Source organism: Cyprinus carpio, chromosome B9 (genome assembly GCF_018340385.1).
Source record: "Cyprinus carpio isolate SPL01 chromosome B9, ASM1834038v1, whole genome shotgun sequence".
In the NCBI taxonomy this organism is placed as follows: Eukaryota; Metazoa; Chordata; class Actinopteri; order Cypriniformes; family Cyprinidae; genus Cyprinus; species Cyprinus carpio.
The window spans coordinates 24929855-24942931 of record NC_056605.1 but is presented as its reverse complement, the minus strand read 5'-3'; the positions used below and the strand labels follow the sequence as shown (position 1 = coordinate 24942931).

The 13077-nt window shown below is 36.6% G+C and overlaps 1 protein-coding gene across 1 annotated transcript in view; it reads left to right on the top strand.

The window, feature by feature from the left end:
• The window catches only part of LOC109091145, a 63846-nt gene that overhangs the window by 36747 nt on the left and 14022 nt on the right, over positions 1–13077 (top strand). Inside the window, exons 42-59 of the mRNA XM_042730524.1 lie at positions 155–443; positions 1588–1702; positions 1787–2116; positions 2776–2845; positions 2937–3071; positions 3200–3355; positions 4116–4299; positions 4426–4644; positions 5310–5506; positions 5932–6089; positions 6918–7154; positions 8124–8271; positions 8464–8710; positions 9547–9636; positions 10331–10430; positions 11202–11329; positions 12089–12176; positions 12668–12773. Of these exons, the coding sequence (XP_042586458.1) occupies positions 155–443; positions 1588–1702; positions 1787–2116; positions 2776–2845; positions 2937–3071; positions 3200–3355; positions 4116–4299; positions 4426–4644; positions 5310–5506; positions 5932–6089; positions 6918–7154; positions 8124–8271; positions 8464–8710; positions 9547–9636; positions 10331–10430; positions 11202–11329; positions 12089–12176; positions 12668–12773 (2997 nt within the window). The remainder of the gene's footprint in view (positions 1–154; positions 444–1587; positions 1703–1786; positions 2117–2775; positions 2846–2936; positions 3072–3199; positions 3356–4115; positions 4300–4425; positions 4645–5309; positions 5507–5931; positions 6090–6917; positions 7155–8123; positions 8272–8463; positions 8711–9546; positions 9637–10330; positions 10431–11201; positions 11330–12088; positions 12177–12667; positions 12774–13077) is intronic.

The following is a 13077-nucleotide window of genomic DNA, read 5'->3' as shown; positions in this document are numbered from 1 at the left end:
CCATCGGGCTGTAAAGCCTGTAATTCAATGCAATTCGATTCAATTCCGTTGAGATATAGATTTCCACTGTTATCGAGGAGCAGCGGGCCTTTGAGGTTACTATGACAACAGATCACTTCCCTTTTATACACATGAGCTCTGCTCTTCTTCACAGGCATTATTTTCAAACTTCCTGAGGAGACCTCCAGCAGCCTGCCCCCGAACATCGACTACACCATCCGAATGAACATCGAGAATGTCATGCGCACAGACCGTGTACGGAATCCCTTCTGGGTGAAAGATGCCTTCGTGTCATCAACGAAGACCCAGCGGTACAACCGAGGCTTCGTGTATCTGCAGGAGAGCATTGATAGAGCCATCATCGAAATGCAGACGGGTAAAGCCATAGATGGGCCAGCCGTCCAGATGCAGGCGTTCCCTTATCCCTGCTACTACAAGGATGAGTGAGTGTCTCACAAGCGCAAACCCTACATACACACTGAGTGTCTCATATGAAGACTAAGATGGTCATGCAAGAGGTGGCATCTGAACAAATAATCAACAGTTCACACCAACACTGATCATCTGCTCCGTTTTGTTCATTAGAAATAACTCTAGTAGGATGAATGTCTAGTATTTCATAAAAATACTAGATTTGCATTTGTTTAATAAAACAGCACTGCTTGCAAGGCAGCAAAACAATTTTGTAAGCTTAGGTTTGGCTTTGGTTCTGTGTAGATGAAGTGCTGGATCAGAGCTGTTGTCATGGCACTGAATTTTCCGTTGGCTGTGTATGAGAATCAACATTAATAACATCATAATTACTTTGCTTTTTTTTTTTTTTTTTTTTTTAATCTAAAGGTGGCTTTAGATGTTTTCGATTGTGGCTTTTAGATGGAAGCCAGTGTTGTATTTAAAAATTTTTTTGGTCTTTTAAATACAGCTGAAAAAAATAAAATAAACCAGAGGTGGAAAACTTAAGTTAATATAAATAATATCTAAAAATGAGAAATCTTGCCTTTGTAAGTTAAAGTATTAAAATTAGTAATACCAAAACTATAATAGATATACATTTTTACAAATAGAAATAAATAGAAATAATTAATAACACAACTGACATGAACCCGAAACCCCCAAAAATGAAAATGGCAAAATCAAATAAAATTAAATTAACAATTAAAATGAAAAGAGAAAAATATATATATATATATATATATATATATATAATATATATATATATATATATAGACTTCTTTAGACTTCTTTATTTTTTTTATATATATATATATTTAATCCTATAGCACTATATTCATAATACTAAAATAACACTAATAGATGCTAGAATGAGAAGATGGATGCAATATAGTGACAAGCTTTTTCCAAAGAAAATGGATTACAAACCAAATTAACGTCTGAATTACAGGAGTTGCAGAAGATCAATACTGTGGGTCATCAATTTAGACTTTTAATTTACAACATTTGTCAAACAGGAACTTGACTTAAGTTAGTCAGTTCATCGGTTCCTCTTAAGCATTTGAAGTTATATAGAGTGATATGCATAAGAAATGTGCCCTCCACCTGTTAATCTCTGATCTTTCTACCCCCAAGGTATCTCAACAGCATCGCTTTTGCCTTCCCAATGGCTCTCATGATTTCCTGGGTGCTGTTTGTCGCCCACTTTGTGAAAAAACTCGTCCATGAGAGAGAACTGCGACTTCATGAGGTATGGAACCAGGGCATAGTTTTTCTTTAGTCTTTTCCCACCAACTTTAATTAGCTTTCTAAAGTCTTTTCACTCTTCCCACAGTACATGAAAATGATGGGGGTCAATCCCATCAGCCACTTCTTTGCCTGGTTAATTGAAAGTGCTGTGTTCCTGCTGGCGACCATCATCATCCTCACCATCATTTTGAAAGCTGGCGGCATCCTTCCTCGCAGCGATGGCTTCGTGCTCTTCCTCTACCTTTGCGACTATGGCTTCAGTGTCCTTGCAATCAGCTTCCTGGTCAGCTCCTTCTTTGATAAGACCAACATCGCCGGGCTGAGCGGCAGCCTTATCTATGTCATCTGTTTCTTCCCCTTCATCGTGCTGATCCACTTGGAGGACAATCTTTCCTTCAGTGTGAAGAGTGCTCTGGTCTGTACTGCATTTAAATCAGTTTGCAATTTCACATCATTATCAAAATATGACATTCAGTTTGACGTTATAACATTTATTCTATTCTTTGTGATTTCTAAAACACTGTCCTGTCATGATGGGGACCTGTTTGCATTTTATACTTTTTATTAAGACATTATTTAGTTTGTATGTTTATTAATGGAGGAAAATATTCTATTATAAGAAACGAAAGTAAGTAAGAAGAGCATGTTTTTTTATAAGATGATGGAGGAAGTTATTTTTTGATGATTTTTTTTTTAGTAAAAGCCAGGCGGGACATTTAACAAAAGTCATTTGCATTCTTTGTATGGTGAAATTTAATTATCATAGCAGCTCCACAAGTGAAATATCACCCACAAATGTGAAATCGCATCATTCGTAGAAATGTTAATGCGAGCACCAGCAGAGGACTAATGCGTAGGCCGTGGCAGCGGTAAAAACATCTTTACATGCAATATATCCATGAAGAGTGAGGTTATAAAGTTGTTTTGTTGTACTTATAACAACTCACCTTTTTTAAGAAAGTAATGTAAGTGACATGATGACAGAATTCGATTTTGGGTGAACTAGTCTTTTAAATGTTTTAATCAATTGACAGCTGTAGTATAAATCTCACAGTGTTTGTTTTTGGTCCACAGAGTCTCTTTTCTCCGACATGCTTCTGTTACGCCAGCCAGTATATTTCCCGCTATGAAAAACAGGAAGAAGGTATGCCAACACAAACCCCTCAGACTGTCTGTAATTAGTGTTTGTTTGGGATAATTACATTGACTGAATGCATTGTGTACTTACACCTCAGGCATCCAGTGGAGCAACATGTATATCTCTCCTCTGGCTGGTGACACTTCCTCCTTCGGTTGGCTCTGCTGGCTGCTCCTCATTGACTCAGTAGTATATTTTATCATTGGGATTTACATCCGCATGGTCTTCCCAGGTATGTGTGAGTTGCTCAGTTGAGAAACTCATCAAATTTTGTTTGTGTGGTTAGGTAAAAATAACCACTATTCATTTTTAGTAGTGGAGGTTTAATTTTATTATTTAATCTATTTTTCTCTTAATCAGGAAAGTATGGCATTGCTGTTCCGTGGTACTTCCCAGTGACTCGGTCCTTCTGGACAGATGTGTTCAGCTGCTGTAACAGAACGCCAAAGAAAATAGGCAGAGGGCTGCTCTTTAGTAACATGATGCACGAACAAAAAAACACTGACAAGAGCAAAGGTATATTATTACACAGTGCTTTGAAATACTTGATTCTGATTGGTCTGTAGCTGCATTGAGCAGTAAAGTACTTTTGCATGAGTGCATATCTGTATATTCGAAAACATACAGTATTGGTGCTATTTTCATGTTTCTCATATCACTATTGCAGCTAAATATTACATTACAGTAGATTACCTGCACTGCCATTCAGAGGTTGCATTTATTTGATTAAAAATACAGTAAAAAAAAGTAATATTGTGAAACATTACAATTTGAAATACTTTCTATTTTAATATATTTTAGAATGTAATGTTTTCATGTGATGACAGCTGAATTATTCAGATGTGCTTATTTGGTAATCAAGAAACATTTCTTCTTACTATCAATGTTAAAAACAGGTTATAATATAATATAATCATTTTTTTGTGGAAAATGTGATACCTTTTCATTTTAGGATTCTCTTTGAATAGAAAGTTCAAAAGAACAGGATTTATTTGAAAAATATTTTTGTAACTTTAAATGTTGTTACTGTCTCTTTTGATCAATGTAATGTCCCTTTATGAATAAAAGTATTATTTTCTTTCAAAAAGATAGAATATTACTGAGCAAACTTTTGAGCATCTGAGAGATTTGCTTCAGATCTATTTGCTCAGATATACTTGCACACTCTGCCTTCTTTGAAGGTGACACAGATTGTAATTATAGGATAAATTTTAATCCTTTCAATTTCTGTGTGATATTTGAACATCTTTGCTTCTCTTTATCTATGTTCCTGTAGGTAAAAGTAGCTTGGCGGGTAATGGAGAAGAAGACTTCTCAGGATTGCCTGTTGGAGTCTCACTTTATGGCCTGACAAAGACCTACGGCAACCGGCATGCTGTAGACAATCTGAACCTTTCTTTCTATGAGGGACATGTCACCTCTCTGCTGGGTCACAATGGAGCTGGAAAAACCACCACTATGTAAGAACATAACAGCATATTGCATCTTCAAAAAAAACAAACAAAAAAAAAAACGCTATTGGTTTTAATAAGCTTAAAAACTTTTTTTTTTTTGTTAAATAAAAAAAATGTATTTTCTTGTTTCAGGTCACTTCTGACAGGATTGTTTTCACCGACCAGCGGCACCATTGAGGTGTATGGGATGGATATGCAGACGTCTATAGATGATGTGCGTAAGGAGATGGGCGTGTGCATGCAGTATGATGTCCTGTTTGACCACCTTACCACAAAGGAACACCTGCTGCTATACGCTCAGATCAAAGCTCCCCACTGGACCAAACAGGAAGTGAATGAACAAGTGCGAAGGTAAGTTTCAGTACTCGTCTTACAGTGTGTTTTTATGTTGTTCTGTAACACTCCCTTAGAGAAATTAACTTTTTACAGAAGCTAATTGTTATCTTAAATCATATTACATGTAGGTTTCCAGTGTGCCCTTAATGGTGTTGGGGAAGCTACTTTAAACCACTTTACTTTAAAACTGAAGCTTCCCACAGTACAACCTACTCATAATTTAAAGTAGTTCAGCTGCTAAGTCAAACTATTGATGCTCTTTAAAGGGATAGTTCACCCAAAAAATATTTTTTTTATCATTTACTCACCCTCATGCCGTTTCTTTCTTATGTTGAAGAATGCTGGTAATCAATGGTCCCCATTGACTTCTATAGTATTTCTTTCCCTACTATGGAAGTCAATGGTGACTAATAACTGTTTGGTTCTTCAAAATACCTTCTTTGTGTTCAACATAAGAATGAAACTTATATAGGTTTGGAACGACATGAGGGTAATGTTCTGGCTTGGAGGTTATTGAACAGGTTGGTAGAAGTTTGTTGGTTCAAACCCCACAATGGATGATCCATGAACACACTGTGCCCTTGAGCAAGGTGTATTGGCTCAGATCACTGTAGTTATAGAAAGAGCATCAGCTAAATGAGAAATTTGCATTAACATGGTTCCTCTTTTTCCTTACTTAGAATCCTAATGGAAACAGACATGCACGCCCATCGCCACAAGCGTGTCGGCACCCTGTCAGGAGGTATGAAGAGGAAGCTATCCATCTCCATTGCCTTCATTGGAGGGTCACGGCTGGTGGTGCTAGATGAGCCGACCACCGGGGTGGATCCCTGTTCCCGACGCAGCATCTGGGACATTGTCCTTAAACACAAGCAAGGTGAAATCCCCTTGCAATTCAGATCGGGGTGAAAATAATTCCCTGGCTTGTACCTGTAGCAAACTCCCCAAAGGACTTTGTTCTTATCGCGTATCCAACACTTGGTTTAGAATTTAATTAGGCTTGAATGGATTTTCTCAAGGTGCGTGCAGTCAAATCCAGACAGGGAAAAATCCAGACGCAGATGTAGTAACGACTGATTGTTATCCGTCATGCTCCCTCTGATGTTTAATTATCTTCCGTGGAGACAGTTAGCGAATTTATCTCGAGCAAGGATTTAAGACCGTAAAAGAGGGTCATGTCAGATTCTCCTGGGTTATCGTTGTACATCAGCTCTTTGTTCAGAATCTGTCTCTCTCTGTCTGCCTGTATCAGTGGATCTTTGATTTGACATGCCTCTGTGTTGGTTTTGTTTAACTGTCCAGAGCATACCATCATTCTTTCCACCCATCACCTGGATGAGGCTGAAGTTCTCAGTGACCGCATCGCCTTCCTGGAGCGTGGAGGCCTTAAATGCTGTGGTTCGCCCTTCTACCTCAAAGACAAGCTGGCTAAGGGCTACAACCTCACCCTCACAAAGAAGGTACACATGTGTGTGTTAGTCACTCCAGCTGAGTTCTTACTTGAGTTCAACCCTCATAAAAACTGCCATGGTAGTACTGGAGTACAATACAATGGTATAATATTAATACCAAGATACATTGATATACACAAGCATTCAAACATTTGGGGTTGGTAAGATTTTTTCAATGTTTTTCAAAGAAGTATCTGATTCTCACCGAGGCAGCATTTATTTGATAAAAAATAGAGTAAAATGTAATACTATGACATTTTTTCCACATTCAAATACTTTTTTCCATTTAAAAACATTTTCAAATGTAATTTATTCCTGTGTTGGCAAAGCTGAATTTTAAACAGCCATTACTCCAGTCTCCAGTGTCACATGATCCTTCAGAAATCATTCTTAAGCTGATTTGCTGCTAAAGTAACTTTTCTTATTATCATCAATGCTGAAAACGGTTTGGTGCTTTATTTATATTTCATTTTTTATTTGCCATAGTTTATCTATATTTTTTAATGGCAACTTTAATCCACTTTTTTCCGTATTCCTTGATGAATGTAACTTTCAAAAGAACAGCATTTATTTGATTAGAAATCTTTTATAGCATTATAAATGTATTGACTGTCATTTTTGATCACTTTAAACCATCTTTTGCTGATTAACAGTATTAATTTCTTAAAAAAAAAAAAAAAAAAAAAACTTACTGATCCTAAGTTTTTGAATGGCAAATGATTATTGTATTCATATACTATGATATTAATGTGATAATATGTGTCATTGTGGTGTTCCAGAATTTATATTTTATAATTTGTCATATTGTCAATATGCATTTCTATGTTTTTGGTTCAGGTGCAGACTCCTGATTCAAACGAAAAGTTTAACATTGAAGAACTCAGGACTTTCATTCAATCCTACCTGCCTGACGCTCGGCAGAAGGAGGGAGAGGTGGGCGATTTGGTCTACGCCCTCCCACCGTACACCCCCCAGAATGCAGCTGTGTACCACTCTCTGCTCACCGGTCTGGATCAGAATCTGGACAAGCTTCAGCTGGGCTGCTATGGCATTTCTGACACCACCCTGGAAGAGGTAATTATCAGATGAAGACCCAGGTGCAGGACTGGATTATGAACTCGGCCAGTTCCGCTGGACCTTTAAAACCTCGGGCAGTGCAGCCCAAGACTACCAAAGGAAGCTGAACCATACTAGGTTCCCTGGGATTATTGGCTCATATAGTGCAAGCCTCACAGTTTGATTCACTCCAAAATCCAATTCTAAGTAGGGCTGGGGAGATATTTAATTGTTGAAATGCTATTTGTGTAGGCTTCTTATTTTGGTCATTTAATGCAGGGTTTCCCAACCTAACAGTCATGGCTACCAGCTGGGGTTGCCAAGGCTTTTAGTTCACTTTTGTTTATCTTCAAAATGGAGATTTTTTTTTTATATTCTCTCAGAATTTTTGTCCAACTTGTGTGTCTGCCTGTTCACACCAAGAACAATAACTATAAAGATCATCGCTATTGCTACAGTTATCGTCCTTGGTGTAAAAAGGCTTTATATTATGAAAAATAATATATTGTAATTTTTTTTACCTTTACCTTTAAAGATGAATTTGCATGCTTCAGTATTTCCAAATCACAAATTGCCACCAGTATTTACACATTTGCTGAAAAAATGCTGTAGGGTTTATAATCTTCATTTGGAAATTGCTAGTACATTTGAAATAATTGGCAATAGCACATTGAATTTAACATGAGATTTTGAAGTTGAAAACTGAAAATTCTTGTAAAATGTACCCAAATAATAATTTTAATTACACAAAAAATATTTTTTTAAACAATGTACATATACTTACATTTCAATTGAAGTGCATATTATTTATGAAAGATTGGGGATTGTAGAACGTCAAGTAAAATATGGTTAACATATGAAGAAAAAAAAAAGTGGGGCGGGGAGGGATGTTTAGAACCACTGCAATGATGTTATCCTAACAAAACCATAGGAAAACATGATACAGCCCTGTCCAGGTGCACTCATAAAGATGCTGTGTTTTCTCAGGTGTTCCTGCAGTTGACTCGAGACGACTTGGAGCCTAAAGAAAGTGAAACCTGGTCTGTATCAGAGTCTGTGATGGAGAATGACATGTTTGCCTCAAGAGACAGCATTCCTGACGATTTCAACAACACGTACCTTGGAGAGAAAGCCAGTAAGTGGGCTGTTAGGACTAGTTTAGATTCTTGAAGCAGTTTGTGGAATATAAGTTCCATGACCTGTACTTCCCCAAATACCCCTTGAAAGCTTTGAACTTTGAAAGCTCATCTTTAGAATTTGACTGGAATGAAGAGATGATATGATTGCCTCTGTCTCATGCGGCTTACTCTCTTCTTCTCTCTTATAGGCCTCACTGGGACCTCAGCCGTGCGTGGGTTCACTTTGACTGCGCAGCGGGTGATGGCCATGTTGCTGAAACGAGTGCATCACTCCAGGAGGGACTGGAAGGGGCTGTTCTCCCAGGTCTTGTTGCCTGTACTCTTTGTAATTGCTGCCATGGGCCTGGGCTCCATCAAGAGTGATCTTCAGCACTTTCCTGAGATTGTGCTCTCTCCTGCTCTGTACCACGTTGATGAACAGTATAGCTTCTTCAGGTTAGACTCACTTTTTTCTGTAACTTGCCTGTGATTCAAAAAATGTGGAAAATATGGGTACCTTGCAGACACTTTTATCCAAAGTGACTTCCATTGAATTCACAGTATACATTTCATCACTCCATACATTCTCTGGAAATCCAACCCATGACCTTGTTTGTTTCATATTTTGATGATCTGCTCGATAATGTTGTTACCACTTAATGCATTGTCATCTGGTCATTATTGAAAATAAACCAAAAATTTAATTTTACTTATTTATTTATTTATTTTTTTGCCTAAAAGGTTGATTTTTATAAATGCAAGAAATAAAATACAGTCAAATGTAGCATCCATCAGATTATCAGGCAATTTTTCTTTAGAGGTTTTTTTTATTACTAATGAACACAAGGAAATAATTACATGTAATAATTTTTATTTATGCAAAATACACAATAAACAGCAGTATTTACCTCCATATACTTTATATTTGACTACAGCTTTTCAAAGCATATAAAATGCCTTACCAAGGCTTTGAACTTTTGAAGGATTTTTGAGTGATGATGCTAACTAATTACAAAAAACAGATTCAAAATAACTGATTATCTGCAATATTTTGAATTCCTTACTGTTAATGAGGTTTATTACAGAGATGCTTTTAAAATACCCCATATTATTATGGGTCATTGGCACAAAGCTAGTTAATTGCCACATTTTGCTGATGCAACTAATGACCAAAGAATAGCACATAGAACCATTGCAATATTTCTAATGTTGTTTATTTTTTGTAACCATCAAAGTAATAAATTGAAATTTCACCCAGTCTTAAACATTGCCATTGCATGTTCTCTCCCCAGCAATCAGAATCCCACCACCAACAGTCTTGTAGATTCCATGATGTCCTATCCAGGCATTGACCATGTCTGCATGAGAGACCCCACAAATTCGTAAGTAATCATCCATATGTCTTAGTGACCCAGCACTCTGAGCTCAGTAATCAGACTGCAGGCCGCTCTAAGCCATGAGTGATTACATATCACAGCATCAGATCACCTAGGCACTGCAAATGGCTTTCATTTTTGCCGGCTATGATTTCAGCCCCTCTGATCTTCACAGGTCTGTTCCTAAGCTCTGGTTGCCGTCTCTTTTGCTGAGCCCTGGGACTCTGATACACTGTCTGCTTGTATCAGTGGGTCTTCTTGTGTTCCTGGTCAATTTCATCACACTAATGTGCCACTTTTAGTTTTCTATCACTGTTTTTTATCATGCTATTTTCCCATTTCGGCTCATCTTATTTTTTTTCTTCACTCTGTAACTCGCTCACAAACACTCTCTTGCTTTCTTGTTCACTGTTTTTTTATTTCTCTCTTTCACCCACACATCTGAAAGCTCTGCCTTTTGTAATTCCACTGTAAGAGCTTATAATAATGCACCTGTATATGGGTGTAAATCTCACAGAAGAACCACTCTGCACATATTTTTGTGAGATTCACACAGGCATCATTTGCATTTCTCATGCATTTCCTGTTTATAGGATCGATTTTTCACTGATACCTTCCAAATAATCGTGAGACTGTTCCTGCATGTAGAATATTGTATTCTTCTTCTTTTAGCTACAAGAAAACATTTATATTTTTGCAGGGTTTGCAAAGAAAGACCAACTGTAGGAAGTGAGAACTGGATCTCCAGAGGCAACAGCTCTGCTACATTTACCACCTGCAAGTGTAGCAACCAAGTGCAGGTGGGTCAAACAGAGCATAACCATCATAACAAAAACAACATTATCACATATCCTCAATGATGAGCATCTCTCAGCATTTAAATATTGATAAAGATCATTAGTGTTTTGATAGCGTGAAGGAGATTGTTGATCACAGCAGGGTTGCGCGCCCTTCAGAATTGATTTCAGAATGCCATTTAAATTCAATTCCTGACTTTGAGGCAACAACGAGGCAACGAACACAATGCAGAATGAAAATTCTAATTTAAGCAAGTAGAAACATGGAATGTTTAACAATTATAAATCTTATAATGAAAAACAATGTAATGTAAAAATAATGATTTTTCAGTATAAATTGCACATAAACAGTATCATGAACAAAAAATGTTATTTACTTAAACAATATCTTTTATTACTAATTTATGTTTGAAAGGCCACCTATAAAACATTTGTAAGTTATTATGACTTAAAAAAAGCTTTCATGGACATGTTGTGGTTCTATATGAAATTAAATCAGTTGTTGGCTGTTTTTTTGAGGTATTCAGTTTAGATATATTATAAATAGGTAAATAGGCCTAATTAATCAAGTTAATGATACAATAAATAATGTTTTGCCACCAAATTTGTGTTGATGCTGTGCACTGTTCTTCTTCCTGTCATTGCAATTCAGCTTCCTGTGGGGCGTGGACAATTCTACCCTTGACAGGGATCAAATTGTTACATTCTGAGTTTTTCCCAATTCTCTATCATGGTTTCTGTTCAGAATATCACTCACTTTTCTCTCCCTTTCAGTCATGTCCTGCATCCGATCACGAACCACCTCACAAAAGAAATCCATCATCCCAGATTGTTTACAACCTGACAGGCATCAACACAGAGGACTACCTGCTGGCCACTGCCAATGACTTCATCAGAATCAGGTGAATTTTATCACACATAGCACTTCACAGCATTAAACTAATTTCATAAGATATTTCCTTTGTGTCACAAGTTCAAAATACGGCGAGGTGGAATATTAAGGAATTTATGAACCGCTGGTAGGCTGATTAATAATTAAAGAGGAAGCGCTTCGGTTTATCCCGTCTTTATCGTGGCATTTCCGACCAGCTGACATTTTCCATCCTAGTCAAATAGCACACAGCACTGGGGCGTGCTGCTGGCATGAAAATACTTTATTACACCTAAAATAGTAAGGCTAGCATTTATTATTCATACATTGCTCTTCCAAAAAAATGTAATATAATACACAGCCCTGCCTCTGCCCGGTGGTGGTGAAAATAGTAATAAAAAAGGCAAATCACAGCTCTTGTAATAAATTGAGTGGAAATTCAACAAAGGCATAAAACTATTAATTAACAGTATATCAAGTAAAATGTCTTTAGTGTCTGAAAACACTAAATGTATTGTTAAATAAACTGAGATTTAATATGTACAGAATGTAGGAAAGAATATAAATTTGCATGCGCAGTCCAATTATAAAAAAAAAAAAAAAAAAATGTTTTTGATCCTATAAACCATGAATTATAAAACCTACACAAATATATAAATGGCATCAAAAAAATAAAATAAATAAATAAATCAATAATAAGTTCCACTGAATGTGTATAACAAGTGACCGTAATGTTACACCAGCTAGGAGTTATGAGCCCTAATGTAAGTTGTTTTGTGCTTTGTTTCAGATATGGAGGCTGGGACTTTGGAAAGCCTCTTCCCATTGATCTTAAGATGGACATGTTAGATGTGCCAGCGAACAGAACCCTTAGTAAGGTAATTTGGATAAGTGATATTACATTGCTCCAATGGCAAAGTGGCTCATTGTCCCAACTGTAGCAGTTTATGTAGACACTAACAGGCTATGTTCCAAAACCAAGTAAGCTGCCACGTAGTCAGCATTTTAATGCAACATAATCACCCTCCTGATGTGAAAGCTGTTCCAAAATGTAGGCAGTATAATTATGTTGCCCTCTAAGATGCTTTTTTTTGGCAATATTGCATGCATTCTTTGTGACGAATGCAATGTGAAAGAAAAAACCTTTAAAGATGGCAAATGAAGCAGGAGAAAGAGTTCATTCAGTACCAAAAAAATTGTTGAGTCTAAGTACAAATGCACTAGTTTACCAAATATTATTACCCAGCTGTGTATTTTTAAGCCTGTTAGAATACTGAGTTGTTAGTTTTCATACATTTTGGAACAGAGCATTTACAAGGTGATTACTAAGGAATTGTTGTGCATTGGATTAATATTTGTGTTCTCACAGGTTTGGTATAATCCAGAAGGTCACCACACCATGCCTGCCTACCTCAACAGCCTTAACAACTTTATTCTGAGATCCAATCTGCCACTAGAGAAACGGCAACAATATGGTTAGTTAAATCTCTCTCTCTAATACTGCATAGTTTTGTAGATTCTATAAATCGATATTTTGTAGATTCTAGAATCTATACAACTTCGCATACACTGCCATTCAAGAGTTTGGAGTCAGTAATGTAATTTTTTGAAAGAAATAATATATAAAAAAAAAGATCCATTAAATTGATATTGATATAAAGTATTAAATATAATTAATATTTATAATGTTCAAAAAACAATTTCAAATAAATGCTGTTCTTTTGAACTTTCTAGTCATCAAAGAATCCAGGATATAACAATATGAAAAAATTTATTGGG